Source organism: Labeo rohita, chromosome 23 (genome assembly GCF_022985175.1).
Source record: "Labeo rohita strain BAU-BD-2019 chromosome 23, IGBB_LRoh.1.0, whole genome shotgun sequence".
Classification (NCBI taxonomy): domain Eukaryota; kingdom Metazoa; phylum Chordata; class Actinopteri; order Cypriniformes; family Cyprinidae; genus Labeo; species Labeo rohita.
The window spans coordinates 26,384,129-26,402,378 of NC_066891.1; the positions used below are offsets into that span (position 1 = coordinate 26,384,129).

Below are 18,250 nucleotides of genomic sequence, written 5' to 3' on the forward strand. Positions count from 1 at the left end.
TGCTGTGTAGAGCATGCAGCTTTGTTATTCCTAAAGAGAGCGTTCCTGCGTTGTGATGGTCGTATAGATGTAACGTTAGTGGTCCTTCTTCGTCCACAAACCCTGTAGAGCTGCTCAAGGGTTTAAACATGATGTAAAACCTGAGAAAACACGGAAGCGATTCAGTGCTGGTGTATTAATAGTGAACAGGTATGATGTGATCGCACGGCGGGAGGTGATGATGGTGGTCATGTGACGCGGCTTTCGTGAAGGTGCGGGGTAAAGGTGGCACAGACACAGGGAAGAGCGCGACACTTCATACACCTCCACAGACCTCTCTCCAACCGAGTTCAAAACAAGAACACCGAAATAATGTCTATTAGCCGGAAAAACTGGTCCGCTTTGTCAACGTAAGTAAATTTAAATATACATTTAGCGTTTATTTTGTTCAGTCTGAACGGTTTTGCGTTTTCTGACAGATTGCAGAAGCGTAGGTGTTACAGTAGTGTTTATACTGACATGCTATGGCCATGTTAATTTGGAATGCAATTATTTTTTGAGTTTATTATTATTTTTGCTCATTTTAGAATTTTAGAAATTTTCAGAAATATAGTACCCAGGGCAACACGTCCAGTGTATGTAATACTGAAATGATCAGTCATTTTCATGTGCGTTTTAGACGACAGTTTTATAAATGAAATAAAAACTAAAAGTAATGGAGTCTGGACTGGACATGCAGTTAGAGTTTTTGATGCAGGTTGCATTGTTTTGACAGCTAGTGTAATGCACTCATATGGAACGTAATGTCACGCTTTCAGACTCAAGGCAGTGAATATCCTTTAACCAAAACAGAGCTTGAAAAACCAGTTATTGCACAATGAAACACTGTTTTCAAACTGAAATACAATAGTCCACCTCTGGGATATATCATCCAGACCTTTGATGGTAATGCATCTTCTCATACTTTCAAAAAGACTGACAGGATGGATTTCAGTAGTCAGTAGCTCAAAACATCCCTGCCATTTCTTTTCTTCTGCCTCCATGTAAACAGAGTTTTAAATTGGTCCAATAAAAGTTTAAATCAAATGCTTTTTGTAATGTTTCACAGAAATCGAAAGTAGCTGTAGCCAAAAGTTCCAATGTTTTTAAAGCTTTCAAGCAGTATGAGCAAAACACTTTGGGAATGCAACAGAATAAGACAATATGCCTTATGTTTATATGATTTTAAATGCTTGATCTTCAGGCTGGCTCGACAGTGGACAATGGAGGATGAGGAAGAGATAGAGAGAGAGAAGAGGAGGAAGACAAGGGAGCCTGCAGCAGACACGGATGAAAGTCCCAATGAAGAGACCAAACCACAAACCAGTAGGTGCGAGAACTAAATTACAGAGAAAACACAACTTTAGACAAGATTAATGGCGTATTTATGCTCTCCCTTTCCACTTGAAATTGCTTAAGAGCTGTAATTGCTTCAAATTGGTAAGACAGTGATATATATCAAATTTAATGCAAATGTTGGGTTAAATATTTGCATGAAGCAATTGACCTTATAGAACAGGAGGATGAGCGCTTCAGAGTGCTTTAGATAAAGGTTTATGGTATCATAAAAGTGAATATGGATCTGCTTGTAATGATGTAATTTGATCTTGTAATACCATATTTGCACTGTCCCTGTTCTTAAGAAAAACAGTTTGCTCAAAAATGAAGGTGTTTTTTGGGAAACAAGTTTACAACAACAGTTTCATGATGTAGCAGAATGTCTCCCAGTGGCATAAATGGATTATGAATCTATCAAAGTACAAAGACGACTGAATTCTGACCCCCATGGAGGGACACAAGAAAAAGATCATGTCAATTTGGTAGTGATGTTATTTCATTGGGTTTCATTTGAATTGAATGTGCACAGCTTACTTCAAATCTTAAAAGGATAGTTCACCAAAAATGAACATTCTGTCATTAATTACTCACTCCAAATATGTAAGACCTTCGTTCATCTGCAGAACACAAATTGAGATATATTTTCAGAAAGCTCTCGAATTTCATCAAAACAAAGATGAATGAAGGTCTCACAGATTTGGAACGACATGAGGGTAAGTTACTAATGACAAAATTTTCATTTTTGGGTGAACTAACCATTTAAATGCGTTCTTTTAAAGTATATTATTTCTGCTAAACAAGGTTTTATCCCCTCAAAGTCTTAAAGCTAGTATGAATGCATGAAATGAATGTTAAAAAGCCAACATGACATAATATAAACACGCTAATATAATTATAATATATATTAGCTATAATATAATTTCCAGTTTAAGCGGGCCTGCTGAAGCTGACGACTCCAGTGGCGACTCCGGTGGTGGTGTGGCCCAGCTGCAGATGGACTTTGTGGAGATGTTGCGAGTCCGTGATGAACGGCGGAGGAATAGGCATGTTGAAACCTTGAGGAAGAATAAGGGGGAAGATGATGGTAGTGGAGAGGGCGGCCCGAATGAGGAGCCCCGACTGGAGCTGCTGGGGGAACAGCAGGACGAGGAGCTCTTCAAGAACGTTCAGCGCTGTGTGGAGACCTTCATGTCATCAGAACCTCCAACTGACTCCAGAGACTCAGAGACACATGAGAAGGTAGGAAGACATGGGTTCTCAAAGTACAGTAGTTCTTCTACAGTGATGTGAGGCGTTTAGAGAATGTTCTCAGTAAATGTGTTCTGAGAAGTTTGTGATTACTAAAACAGTAGATGTGTTTCAAAACAGCTAAGCTTCAGACCATATATCATTTTTGTCATCAGCCGATAGCTGTGGTCAATTGGCCAACAGGTTCTCAACTGTTTTGACATCAATTGCCGACAACAATATTTCCCAACCCTGTTTTTGGAAGCACTCCAGCACTACACATTTTCAGACTTGACCTAATCAAAACAAACACGAATCAACTCATCAGCTCATTAGTAGAGACTCCAAAACATGAAATGGATGGGTCAAATAAGAGAGAGAGAGAGAGAGAGCCAAACTGTGCACTGTGCAAGACTGGGAAACACCAGTCCACAACAATATTTGAAAGCCAGACACTCCGAGTTTTTAGGGTATCTGCAGGATTTTTAAACTGAAATTTCAAGACTTTCTCCCCAAGTTTTACAGATAAGGCTTAAGCCTAATCCCAGACTAAACTGTAAGTCTGAGCTGTTTCAATTGAAAGAAACTTGCACTGACTGATCTTAAAATATATCGTTTTGATTAAAATATATTGTTTTGATTATTATAATGCATTATCTTCTTGTCATTCCACCAGTTCACTTTTACAACTCTGTGTGTTTTTAGTGTAAAAACATGGGTTGCTTTTCACATTGGTCTGAGCAAAAACAGCAGTCTTATTGAAAATGCACATTCATTCTTTGCCAGCAGGTGGTGCTTTGAGAACGGCAGAAATATAGCGATTTTTCCAGTAACTGCAGTACATAAAGCAGCAAAGCACCTTGAGACTTTGAAATTGCAATTCTCATCTTTCCGTCACCAAATTTAAGAAAATTATAATTAAGACTTTCTTGAACCATTTAAGACTTTTTATGGCCTTAAACTTGATACGTTTGATTCAGTTTGATTCAATACAACTAAATTTGATTTAATACAACTAAATTTTAAAAAAAAATCACATATTTAAAACCAGGCTACGTCGTTTATTTGGGTTTTCTGTGACTGTGGGAACCTTCTTCCAAAAAAAAATAAAAAATGTTATTGAGAAGGTTAATTACAATAAAACATATTTGAGTTATTTAAACTTATTTTGATACATGTTTTGTCTTATTTTAATTAATTTTAAGTCATCTTAGAAGCTTGGTCCCCTGGTTGAGAACCAATATATAATCAGCCATTACTCCAGTCTTCAGTGTCACATTCAAATATGCTTTTTTGAATGTTGCTTAATATATATATATATATTTTTGGAACCTGTGATTCTTTTTTCAGGATTCTTTGATAAATAAAAAGTTATATTATAGTATATATATATATATATATATATATATATAAAACATCTTATTTTAAGGGAAATAAAAAAGTTTCTTTGAGATTTCAGGATGGACTTCTTTTTGTCTTTGAGTAGATATTCAAGACAAATAATTATATTTAATAAAGTACAGAACCTATGGGAAACTGTTCCACCCACTATCTGCATTTGCTTTGAAATTTCTATGCTTGTTAGTGTATCACTGCAGGCTTAACAACATGTTAACATTAGACTACTGGAATTAATGTGCAGTGCCATAGATTGTTACTTATAGTTGTACTATTGGGCTTGGTAAGGTTTGGCGTTTGTTCTTTCCCATTATGCCAATTATGAGTAAGTTCTTTAAATACACCACTTAAAACCTTTGTATGTTTTGGCATGGCATATTCTTTGCAAAGGTTGCAACCTGAACTGGGATCTTGTTTTTTGATCAGGTTATGCATCAGTTCTCACGGCAGGGGAACATTAATCTTGCAAATGACATAGTAGCATTACCCATTAGGTGCTATATATAGTAGGACAGTGAGAGTGAAGCAGTCAGGTCGTATCGATGGTAGTCAATAAGACAGCAGTGTCTCATTGTGTTTGTTATTGACAGACATGTTGTCTAAGTTTAAATGAACTTACTAGATGAACTTGTTTTGCAGTGGTTTAATTATAAAATCCTCTCCTCTCTGTTACCTCCGTTGTTTGTAAGTTGTCACTTCTGCACAGTGTAAATCTGACAAGTTTTGTCATGTGGTTAGGGGTCAGAGGTCATTTCTGAAGTTGCCTCTTGTTACCACCCGTAGAGTGTGTAATTAATCATCTACAGGGTTAAGAGAAAGAGCTGCGGGAGGCCCAGTCTCCCTTACACACACCTACAGGGCCTCGACCTGAAAGAACATTAAGTCATTTGACCCACTTCTGAAGTGTGCCGTCACTTCCGTGAAAGCTTTATAAACAAAGTGAATTCTCACCTAGTGCAACCTGTAACCAAACGCACAACAATGCTCCTTAAAATGCTCCTTTTAATAAAACTGGAGTATTTCACTGTAATTATGAATCTGTAGTTTGAATTATTTATGTTTGTTCAAAGCAATGTTATCAGCATCTCCTTTACAGAGTCACATTATATCTTATATGTGACCCTTCACCACAAAACCAGTCAGAAAATCTGGAATCTGAGGGTGAAAAAAACAAAACAAAATCTAAATATTGAGAAAATCGCCTTTGTCCAAGTGAAGTTCTTAGCAGTGCATATTACTAATCAAAAATGTCTTCATGGAACATGAATATCCTAATGATTTTTGGCATAAAAGGAAATAAATTGATCATTTTGACCCATACAATGTATTTTAGGCTTTACCCGTGCTACTTAAGACTCTTAAGAATCTACTTAAGAATCTCTTAACACAGTACAAAGGTTAGATTTTTTTATTTTTAGGACAGATTAAATTGTTCAGAAGTGACAGTAAAGACATAAAATAGTAATATAATAGCAATATAATGCATAATGATATATAATAGTAATATAATACATATAATGTTGATTAAGATTTTTATTTCATATAAATGCTGTTCATAAAAGGATCATGTGACACTCAAGACTGGTGTTATGATGCTGAAAATTCAGGAATAAATGATATTTTAACATTAAAATAGAAAACTGTTATTATTTCATCATATTATTATTGATATTTCACAATATTACTGTTTTTACTGTATTTTTGAACAAATAATCCAGTCTTGGTGAGCATGGGAGACCTCAAACTTATCAGAATGTAGTTATTTTTGTTGGAAAATCATTGTAAAAGTTTAATATTGGTTAATATGTTATTATTCGGTGTTAATATTTAATATATATACTCAATAACCTTGTGTTAATGCCTATATCAGCATAATCCAATGAATAAAAAAGCTGTACTTATTGTAAGTTATTTACATAGATTTTTTTTTCTCTTTTGAAGTAGAACTTGATGGACACAAACCAAAAGATAAGATTATATTGAATGAATGATAAAGTCTGGCAATAGTGCAAAAACATCTTCCTATTAGGTAACATATGAGTTAAAAACGAACACTTGACAGCGGCGTAAGTGATACATTTTCCGATATTGATGCAAAATCCTGTGCTGCATGGTAATCACAAACAACTCAACTCTAGTAATAAGTTTTTTAATGTTGACATTTTCATCACAAAGCCATCCTGCACACACCAGTGAACACATTTCTAGCATCACATCATACTGCCCAGCTCATTTTCACTGACATCAATTGGTCTTTTTGTCTTTTTATAGCAAGAAAATGGAGGCACGAATCAAGACTCAACATCGACAAACTCCCAAGCTCCATCAAAAGCATCCCGAAAGTTTGTGAGGTATTTACATTTCTACCCATTATAAATATTTGAATTAGAGTGTGCGTCTTCTATTATGTCTCTCACTGGAAACATTGATCTGTTTGCAGTTCTGCTCACTGTGATAATCTTTGTCCTGCTTAAATTATGTCAATCTGTTGTTCTCTTTGATCAGCTCTCTCTCCGTCTCCTTTGATATGAGTCCCTCATCACCCTCAGCCGTCAGCAGACTGGTTTCTCCTCTGAGCCCCAAGTCTCCACCCCTTCAGTCTCCGAGGGCGGAGTCACCACGCAGTCCCACCAACTCCGGCTCTATGAGCCCCACATCTAATGAAGACACAGAGGTGAGACAGCCAGATTCACACTAACAGCACTACCGTTTGTTCAGTATAGTTTCGGTTGCACTTTATTTTGTAGTACATGTACTTACAGTTCACTGGTTGGGACACAAATTTGTATAATGACATGGGTATGACAGAGGTATTACAGTGTGAAGGTGGTTTATGAGGACTGTAATTCAAAAGGCTTAAAAACATACTAAATGGTGTTTTTTTTTTTTTTTTTTTTTAATCTAAAAATGCAAGTTTGTACAGTATAAAAACCATTACGCCTATAGAGAAAAACAAGGAATACCAACATGTGTGTACTTAACTGAGAAAGTACTGAATAATAAGAGGTGACTACATGAGTTAGAGTAGATTTAGGGGGAATTTCATGGTTAGTACCTTAGAAAACAAGTACATAGTATGTACATGCGAAACAGGAGTGTAAAATAGAGTGCCTCCATAGTTTCTGTACAAACTGTTGTACTATGGTGATATACCATGGTACTTTGACATGTATATGTACCAGTAGCATTTATTTAGTACTTCAAAGAATAGTATAATATTACCAATGTACTGAAGTAGAGTGATATTAGAGCTCCCTCTAGGGGAATATCGATGCTATGACATTTACTGTTATACTTGTGTCCGAAAAAGGAGGAGATTTTTACAGATATGATAAATGATATAGAGGACCATACACATTGATAAAAAAGGATTTCGTTTATCAGTTTTCATCTGAAAATTGCTAGTAAATTTTACAATTAATTGCAAATAAATGGCATTGAATTAAATGTGAAATTTTGGAGTAGAAAGACTAAAATAGTATTTTCTTATAAAATACTCTCTAGTAATATTTGTTTTATTTACAGCCACAAAAAGACATTTTTACAGTGTACACTAAAAGAAAAAAAATATTATTTGTGAAATTAACAGCAATGTATAAGTGAAAGTTTTAAATAAATGGCAAATTACACATTGAAGTAACATGACATTTTAGAACAAAGACTGAAATAGTATTTATTTATTTATTTTTTAATAAAATACTCTCTAGTAATATTAGCTTTTTTGCAGCTTTAAACAGACAAAAAATACAAAGATTTTGTCATTATTTGTGAAATTTACTAGCAATGTCTGAGTGAAAGTTTTAAATAAACGGCAAACAACACATTGAAGTAACATGACATTTTGGTGCAGAAAAACTGAAATAGTGTTTTATTATTTTATTTTTTTAAATAAAATACTCTTTAGATATACATTTTTATTTACAGCTACAAAAAGACATTTTTTACAGCGTACACTAAAAGAAAAAACAATATTATTTGTGAAATTAACAGCAATGTATAAGTGAAAGTTTTAAATAAATGGCAAATTACACATTGAAATAACATGACATTTTGGAACGAAGAATGAAATAGTTTTACTTTATTTATTTATTTTTTAATAAAATACTTTCTAGTAATATTAGCTATATTTGCAGCTTTAAACAGGCAAAAAATACAAAAATTTTGTAATTATTTGTGAAATTTACAAGCAATTTCTGAGTGAAAGTTTTAAATAAAAAGCAAATAACACATTGAAGTAACATGACATTTTGGTGCAGAAAAACTGAAATTGTATTTGTTTTTTTTTTTGTTTTGTTTTTTTAAATAAAATAATCTTTAGATATACATTTTTATTTACAGCTACAAAAATACATTTTTTACAACAAATAACATGAAACGTAGAATTTTATATATAGTCCAAAACTGTATAGTCCAAAAATATTTTTTTACAGTGTACAGCACTGAAAGAAAGAAAAACTTTTTTTTTTGTAATTATTTATGAAATTTACCAGCAATTTCTTAGTGAAAGTTTTAAATAAATGACAAATAACACATTGAAATAACATGACATTATAGACGTTTTTTAATATAAAATACTCTCGTAATATTTGTTTTATGTAGAGCTATATATATATGATAGATATTTCTGAGTTAAAGTTTTACATAAACAGCAAATAACATGACAAGCAGAAATAACATGGCATTTTGGAGCAGAAAGACTAAAATAGTATTTTTGTTTTAAACATGAACCAGTAATCTGTTTTATTTACAACTTTTCTTTCTTATTTTCTTTATTTAATTTATTTTCTTTTTTCCATTTATTTATTTATTTATTTATTTATATTTTTTAAAAAGGGGGTGTAGTGCTGATCAGCAATTTCTGAGTTAAAGTTTTAAATAAACAGCAAGTAAATCATTGAATTAAATATGAAATTTTGAAGGGTAAAGACTTAAATAACCTTTGTTTCATTTCCAACGTCTAAGTCATTTTCTTACAGTGTACAAAAAAGAACCGAAATTGATTTGAAACAATTTCTAGAAATGACTGCACCCAGAAATTACTAGTAAAACTCACAAATAATTGCAAAGAAATGTAAGCAACACACTAAATTAAATCTGAAATCTTGTTTAAATATTGTTGTAATTTCTCTAAAGCTCCTTAATCCCATTTTGTACACATACTTCTGTTATTTACAGAAATTACAACCACATTCTGCAATTGAATTAACTCCAAAATAATTTGAGTTAATTTCAGAGGTCTAAAAAAGGCATTTAATCATTTATTGACTGATTAATTATGCATTTTCTTACAGTTTCTTTTCTTCCTGCCTTATTTTATTTGCATGTGTGCACAGAGACATGAAAATGGGTCACCGAGCACTTCCGAAGCAGCTGCGAAACCCACGTTCACACGACAGAGCTCCAGAACGCTGTCCTTCAGGGTAAAACTCTCATTTGGCTATATAAATACACCAGCTAATTAAGTATGAGAGGCAATATGTTACATAATACACTGTCAACATTTGCATTTCATCTGGACAGTACAGCGAGTCACTATCCTGTCAAATTTGCTTGTGTCAATGCCCTTCAAGTGCTACGTCACATACAGCTTTCATTATTTATGTCAGGACTCATTTGTTAAATATTTGACTAACTCAACACAAACACAGACAGACAGTACTGCTTTATGCCTCAGTGTCATTATTCGTTTCAGATGATGAAGAAGAAGGAGGAAGAAAACATGCCGTTGCAGAGAAGGTACTGATCAACACCAACTTAATTTTTTTAAGTATTACCTTTGTTAAAAAGAAGCATGATTAGTTGTATTAAATGTGCACTTGCATTTTAAAAACTTAAACTTGCAGGTAATATAATAGTAATGAAATATAAAGCCACTTAAGTGCATTTAAAGAGAGTTTACTTTTTATGACTGTTTCTTAACACACTTAAGTACACTTCTAAATATGCAGTTTGTCAAATTAAAAGTTTTAGATTGAATATACATTTTAAATCATTGTTTGCACTTATTTTGGTGTGTTGACTTACATACTAAAGCACATGTAAAGTACTTAATTATAATTTTAACTGTAGTGTGTTATTCAATATTGACATTTTAAAGCTAGTTAACAGACAAGGTCATATATTTTAAATCTTTAATGTGGCAAACTCATAATTACAAATGTGCAATTTTAAATAGATTTAAATACACAACATGCAAGTTTCAACAGAAAATTAATATAACTATTACCATAAATGCTTGCCAGTATATTTGCCATTAAATTTTAACCTTATTTCTAAAACAAAGTGAAATTATATATAAAAATGTACTTAAGTCTTGCTTAAGTAAGTTTATGAAATACACTTTAAAGTTCAGTTAACTGAATGAACTATACATTTAAACTACAGTACATTTTCATTTAATTGCAAATGACATGCAATTTAATTTAACAATTGTTTACAATTCATATTTAACATTAGACTACGTTCTGCTGACTAAAACAGTTACATCCTCAATAAATATTCTCTTGTAGTTTTGCATTTTAAATACAATGAATGACCTAAAGAAAATGATTATTTTTCTGAATATAGTAACTGTGTGTGTGTGTGTGTATGTATATATATATATAATTGTGCATTGTTAGCAGATAATTAAAATGTACAATTTTTATTAAAAATGTATTAGTATATGTAGAAATTAACATTTTAAGATTAAAAGATGCTGATGCATGCTGTAGAAGTATTGCTCATTGTTAGTTTGTACTGTAAAATATTGCATTAACTAACAGACACAACCTTATTGTAGAATTTTACCCCAAACACAATAGCAGATTCACTCTTAATATAATTATTTTAATAGTTATTGTATATGAATCATAACTGTGTAGATTTTATCTTATGACATTGCTTATTTCAAAATATACAGTGAAGAGTTACAACAGTCTGTATTGACTTTACTTCTATTAATGTCCAATCTCATCCACAGTGCAAGTGTACGGATTGCAGCGAAGAGTTTTGAATCCAATAAGGTAAAGCTGTTAAACACGAACACCTCAGACTCAGTCCAGTCTCAGTCTCACATTGATGAACTCTCAAGCTTATTCTGGATGTTCTGGTCCACAGAGCTCCAACCAAGAGGAGGAGCAGCAGCAGACCCCATTTCAGAGAAAGTGAGTGCGTCTGTATTGCTTTATATACAGTGAGCTATTCATTTTTGTTTTAGCAGCAGTGAAATGAGGGTGTGTTGAATTAACTGCTGTCTGTGCTGTTTCACAAGCTCTCGACAGAGGTTATCATCTCGCTCCATTCAGGAGAAAATGGAACGACTGGCTCAAGCCTCACAGGTCTGAATCTCCACAAACTTTATCTGAATTTACAAAAAAGCACTTTTATGCACTTTGTCTCATAATCTTAAAAAAAACCCCAATATAGTCAAGTCACTTATTTATATAGCGCTTTATACAATACAGATTGTGTAAAAGCCGCTTTACAGTATCAGTCAGGAAAATGGTGTGTCAATAATGTAAGAGGACGATAGTAAACACTCAACTTTTCAGTTAAAGTCAGTTCATCATTGATTCAGTGATTTCTAGTTCAAATAGTGTCTGTGCAATCAGCATTACAGATAAATGCATTTTTACTGTTATTGTTATGTCTGAATTCATGCATCAGAAATTGAGGTCTAAATAGGTCTTACAGAAGAAGTCCACTTCCAAAACAAAGATTCACATATTATGCACTCACCCCCTTGTCATCCAAGATGTTCATGTCTATGTTCATGTCATATAATGGACTGATATGGTGCCCCGATTTTGAACTTCCAAAATGCAGTTTAAATGCGGCTTCAAACGATCCCAAATGCGGTAGTAAACAAATGGTTATTTTCATTAAAAAAATACAATTTAAATACTTTTTAATCTTAAACGCTCGTCTTAAACGCTCCTTTCTCTCCCTGAACTCTGTGTATTATGGTTCAAGACAGTTAGGGGATGTTGAAAAATTGTATTTCTTCTCCCAACTTCAAAAAACATTTCAAAATCATCCTACATTGCTGCAGAAGTACCGACACAGTCTTTGCAAAGCGAACATGCAAAGAAGATCAAACACCCTTAACAAAAAAGGTAAAACAGTGATATAGGACGATTTTGAAGTTAAGACGGAAAATGAGATGGGAGTTTTTCGACATACACTAACTGTCATGAACCGCAAAAAACCAGTCCAAGTCCAGGCAGAATAAGACAAGATGAGCGGTTGACATTAAAAAGTATATAAACTGTATTATTTTTATGAAAATAACCGATACGCTAGATAAGATCCTTCTTTCTCATTTAGGATCGTTCGAAGCCGCATTTAAACTGCTTTTTGGAAGTTCAAAATCGGGGCACCATATCAGTCCATTATATGGAGAAAAATCCTGAAATGCTTTCCTCAAAAAACATAATTTCTTTACGACTGAAGAAAGAAAGACATGAACATCTTGGATGACAAGGGGGTGAGTACATTATATGTGAATCTTTGTTTTGGAAGTGGACTTCTCCTTTAAACTGCAGGAGAATGTTTTAAATTCAAAGTCATGCCCCAGTGAAAAATAAATATAGTATAATGTATTTAAAATATATTTATTTCATGCTAAGTATATTACAAATACATTTACATATTATGTACTTAATAAATATACTCTGGTGTACTTTTGGTATTGAACTTGTATACTTAAAGTCTGCAAAATTGTAACAACTAATTATGTACTTACTGCAGTTTAACTGTGTGGAAGTAGTGCTGAAGTCAAACTAATCCTATACTGACGTATATTTGATGGTGCTGAAGTGGAACTATTGCAAGTGTAGTCAAAAACTCATAAATCCAAGGCACTCGAATACTGTGGAATATAAAAAGCCTTTATTCGCAAGGCTTTGAAGTTTTAAAACCAACACATGTGCACACCAATGCGTTGCGGCTAACTCACCTTCATAAGGGTAACAAAACTTTAAAGCATTATGAAAAGGCTTTTTATATTCCACAGTATTCGAGTGCCTTGGATTTATGAGTTTTTGACTTTACAACTTTACAAAGGAATCCTGCATCCAAAGAGCACCGATTTATTTTTACACCCCAGTAGCAGTTTTTTGCAAGTATACTTTAAATATCTTGCATTTAAAGACTGATAGTATTTACAGATCGGACAATAGTTATCAATAGTGTCAATAAAACACATTTTAGGCTTAATATTAAACAATGTGCATTGTGTGCTAGTACTCTAAATAAAGTTTCTAATTTTTACAGTAGTTTTTCCTTCAGTCTCGAGTGATATGCCAGTAAATATGTTAATAGATTTGAACTATCCTTAGTATGGAATAAATGTATTTTAAATTACGTTTTTACTAGGGTGGTATACAATGTTGAATGCACTGCAAAACAAAACAAACAAAAAAAAGAATAACATCCCTAAATCAAGATATATTTACTCAGGATGCAAACTGAAGATATAAAGTCCTGTTTTCTGAAAAACTGAACAAGATTTAATTAGTCTATGGTCAAAAAACAAATATCTGTGTGTGGGTATTAAAAACGGTTTTCCCTTTGAATTAAGTAGATTCTTTCTGAGCCCACTAGCAGATTTTTGTTCTTGTTTTAATCATAATCTCACTTTATTTTGAATCTTAAGTAAATGTATATTGTTTTAACAAAGTTTGGACAAAAAATACAGAGGAAGAACACTTTTTTTGCAGTGTGATCAGAAAGTACAGGTAAATATATTTTCATATTCCAGTGGTTGGGAGCAGAGCTACTCAAGTCATCAGCTTTTGCTTTTGCTTTGTTTTTTTTTTTTTGTTTTTTTAGATCTGTTGGATGTTGTATTTTCAATTTAGAGACCATACTGACATATTCAATTCAGTTTATATTGTCTTTAGTTGCTCTTAAAAAGTCTTACGTTTACTTTCATAAAACCTGCAAAAACCCTGAAACTGATATTTAACAGGAAATTAACCTAGCATAAAAATGTTGCTAGTTTTAAAACATATCAAATGTCTGTATGCCACTTAAAATAGTTTATCAATTTACTGTAATTTTAATAATAATTTCATATTACACAGTTTTAGTTATGTCCCAGATGTTTTAATATTGTTGCAATCAGTAAGAAATAAAATAGATAATGTAATATTCATTTTAAATAAAATGTATTTATTTATTTTTCAGGTTCGCCCAAAAATTAAAATTCTGTAATTAATTACTCAACTTGTTGTTTCAAACTTATAAGACCTTTGTTCATCTTCAGAATACAAATTAAGATATTTTTGATGAAATCCGAGAGCTTTTTGACCCTGCATAGACAGCAACGCAACTGACCCAGAAAAGTTGAAAATTGAGTGCTTTAACAAAAGAAAATTGTTAAAGCAGATGTGTTATGAAGCTATAAGATTGTTTTTTGAACATGGTAGTTGCATTTCTGTCTGTGCAGGATCACAAGTCTCTCGGATTTCATCAAAAATATCTTAATTTGTGAACCACCAAAGCGCCAAATATTGCTGAATGTAACACAAACACAAATCGTGCTTGAGAAATGTATTTTGCGGTTGTTTCCAACTTTTAGAAATGGGAAGTATCCAAATCCCCACTGGTGCACAAGACTGTGTGTTTAGCAGATGAGGTGTCAAGAAAGAGGGAGCTGTTTGAGAAAGAACAGGAAGGATCTGACAAAAGCCATGTGTTCTCCAAACAGGTGAGGATCTTTACAGTGTCTTGAAAATGGGTTATTTATTCACTTGTTTGAGCTCATCTTAACTGGCTGTTCAATCATTTAAGATCGTTTACTTTGTTTCAGGATTTTCGCAGCTTTTCTTCAGGAATCTCTGATCGGATTAATCGCTTTGTTCAGAAGAAAACATTTACCGTGTCATCACCATCATCTCACAGCCCTTCGGTAAGTGCTGCATTATGCAAAGTGTAATTATTATCTCACTGGAATTCACAGGAACTGCACAGTAACACACAGAGAAAGGAAATCATGAGTAGGTACCCATAAAAAAAAAAATGGTGTGAAGCTTCTCTTGATGTCCAGGAAGGTTCCTCATCTTCATTAGTTCACCGAACACTGTTTTTCTCCAGGCTTTGGCTTGGTGGCAGTATTACACTTCACACCGAGTCCATTTCATTCACTTACTTGACCTTGTTAGTCATCACACAAGTATGTGTCATGTACGTTGTTGGAGTAATTATTAGTGTCTTTGAAATGACAGGTTTGAGCCAACATTTATGTAATAAGTCTATGTCATGACACGTGGCCTCCACATATCCTCAAACAACCTTTTCCACCCCCCCCAAATAGATGTTTTCAACAAGCAATCATTTACAAAGCTATAAATTACATTCTTTTTTTCCCACAGTAAACATGCTGCCATTTCAACAGTATTTCATGTGGTATTTTTTGAATGCAGTCAATGCAGTCAACTACATTTCTCATAAAGAAACATCCCCAATTTAAAATAAAAATAGGCTAACTGTATTTTAAATAAACAAAAAGAATCCTATTTTAGGACCATTTATATTTTTGATAGTATTAGTATTTACAAATATTTCTGCATTACTTAAAAGCCATAAATCTGGTTTCATTTTATTTTTGCAATATATAAATCCATATTTATTTTCTTTCTTTTTTTTTTTAAAAAGAAAGAAAGAAATATCCACCCATTTACAGTTGAAGCCAGTGTCCATACACCTTGCAGAATCTGCAAAATGTTAATTATTTTACCAAAATAAGGAGCGTCATACAAAATCCATGTTATTTTTTATTTACTACTGACCTGAATAAGATATTTTACATAAAAGACATTTACATATATTCCACAAGAGAAAATATGAGTTGAATTTATAAAAAAGACCATACACTTCTTAATACTGTTTTTACCTGAATGATCCACAGCTGGGTTTTTTTGTTTAGTGATAGTTGTTCATGAGTCCATTGTTTGTCTTGAACAGTTAAACTGTCTGCTGTTCTTCAGAAACATAATTCAGATCCCACAAATGATTTGTTTTTTTAGCATTTTCGTGAATTTGAACCCTTTCCAACGACTGTATGATTTTGAGATCCATCTTTTTACACTGTGGACAACTGAGGGACTCATATGCAACTATTACAGAAGGTTCAAACACTCACTGATGCTTCAGAAGGAAACACAATGCATTAAGAGCCGGGGGGTGAAAACATTTGGAATTTGAGGATCAGGGTAAATTTCACTTATTTTGTCCTCTGGGAAACATGTAAGTATCTTCTGTAGCTTCTGAAGTGCAGTACTAAATGAAAAAAGTATGATGTTTAGGCAAAGCAAGAAAAATGTACACATCTTCATTCTGTTCAAAAGTTTTCACCCCCGGCTCCTAATGCATGTTTTTTCCTTCTGAAGCATCAGTGAGTGTTTGAACCTTCTGTAATAGTTGCATATGAGTCAATCAGTTGTACTCAGTGTGAAAAGATGGATCTCAAAATCATACAGTCATTGTTGGAAAAGGTTTAAATACACTAAAATGTTGAAAAAACAGAATTTGTGGGACCTGCTTTGTGGGAGCATTCAGGTACCAACACAGTATTAAGAATCAACAGTGTAATTTTTATAAATTCAACTATTATTTTCTCTTGTGGACTATATGTAAATGTCTTTAATGTAAAATGTCTTAATCAGGTCAGTACTAAATAAATAATAACATGCATTTTGTGTGTTCCCTCTTATTTTGGTAAAATAATTAACATTTTGCATATTCTGCAAGGTGTATGTAAACTTTTGACTTCAACTGTATATTGCAGTCTAAATCTGTGGCGCTGATGGCTTGTTCTGTCACATTGGTGTTTCAGCTTGTAATGCGTAAAACTCTGCCAAACTTAGTTAAAAGCTTAAAATATGGAATGCCGAACAATGTCCTTTTTCATAACTCATTTGTTTATGCTCAGGATCTGAGACATGTGAACATCTCCATTAAGAAGAGTTTGTTTGAAAGAGGACAAGACCAGGACCAAAAGTGACTCTCTCATGGATAAAGACAAAGTAAGGTGATTGTCTGACCCTAATTTTTTTTTAATGACAATAATAAATGTTTTCATTTTAACAATTCACTTTATTCCACATTACAGGTTTAATGAGATTCATTTGATGATGCATCTCTGAAGATTTTGAAGGAAGTTTGATCGACTCTTTCAGACAGTCAGTGCCAAGCATTGTCTCTAAACTCTTTTGCGTTCTGCTTCTTTACGTTGGCTAATTCCTCAGCACTTTTTAGGCGTCATACTAATTTACATTATTTGGGTTAAATTCAAGGCTTACGTTATTGAGAATACATGTACTTATGGATTGTGGAAACTGTATTACAGGGTAACACAGACGGTGAACATCACAGGTTTTATCTGACAGCAGGAATACGTTGTGTCGGTGCCAGACACACCTATGTCTTGTAGTTTGATATATGCGCTATTGATAAGCATGTTATTAAGAGCCACAGCCATAACTAGGACAAGGTATAACTGTAAAATCATGAATGTCTGTTTCAATGAACCTACTGGAAATAAGCTTGATGATTCATGATAATGAAGCTAGAATCATATGCTGAAGCTGACCTATGCTCTCGCTGCTGTTGTTTCAACTTGCCGGAGACAAGGAAATGTAATTTAGACAGCAAAATGTGTCCTATCAAGCCTTATGCAAAGTGACTTCAGTTCATTCCAGTTCAACTAAAGCCTACGTTTCCTTTGTTTTAGTTTTCTTTTTTTGTTGTTCTTGTTTTTTTTTTTTTTATTTGGAAAAACTGAATGCCTGTCATGTAATTATCTTTTCTGCCCCAAATGGTTATGCTGTAGATGAATAAAAATTTTATACTGGTGGTTATGTTGTCTCATGTTTTCAAATAATGCAGGTCTAAAAGGATCTGACTTTGTGAAAATAATTCATATAATTATAATAATAATAATAATAATAGATATGAATTAGTATGAATATGAATAATTGTATTTATTTTTATTAACAAAAACAATCATTTAATATTACAAGAAACAGTTTTGGGTAAGTTACTCTAAACAAGTAATGAATTACTAGTTACTAGTTCTTTAACAGTGGAATTAGATTACTGTACAAATTACTTTCTCCAAAAAGTATTTAATTACTTATTACTAATTACTTTCTAAATCCTGTATCAACCTTGACATGTTGATGATACAAGGATAGACATGAAATGGTTCTTTTAATTCCTAAAAATAAATAATAGATAGCTACATAAATTATTCTGGTTGCACTTTAGATTCAGGTCCAATTCT

General features: G+C 32.9%; 1 protein-coding gene across 3 annotated transcripts; it reads left to right on the forward strand.

Moving 5' to 3' along the window:
* The first annotated feature begins 211 nt into the window (after nt 1-211).
* lad1 (ladinin) lies at nt 212-17,815 on the forward strand. Of its 3 annotated transcripts, none has more exons than XM_051097431.1 (14): nt 212-389; nt 1,223-1,348; nt 2,265-2,595; nt 6,253-6,332; nt 6,487-6,655; nt 9,315-9,401; nt 9,674-9,717; nt 10,943-10,985; nt 11,080-11,126; nt 11,234-11,300; nt 14,546-14,674; nt 14,777-14,875; nt 16,898-16,996; nt 17,078-17,815. In XM_051097431.1, exons 1-13 carry the CDS (start codon nt 352-354, stop codon nt 16,967-16,969), a joined length of 1,332 nt encoding a protein of 443 aa, XP_050953388.1. In that variant the 5' UTR covers nt 212-351; the 3' UTR covers nt 16,970-16,996; nt 17,078-17,815. The 3 variants fall into 3 exon arrangements, with proteins under 3 accessions (XP_050953388.1, XP_050953387.1, XP_050953389.1); XM_051097430.1 differs by having other exon boundaries at nt 213-389; nt 16,898-16,991; XM_051097432.1 differs by having other exon boundaries at nt 218-389; nt 2,283-2,595; nt 16,898-16,991.
* The last annotated feature ends 435 nt before the right edge of the window (nt 17,816-18,250 follow it).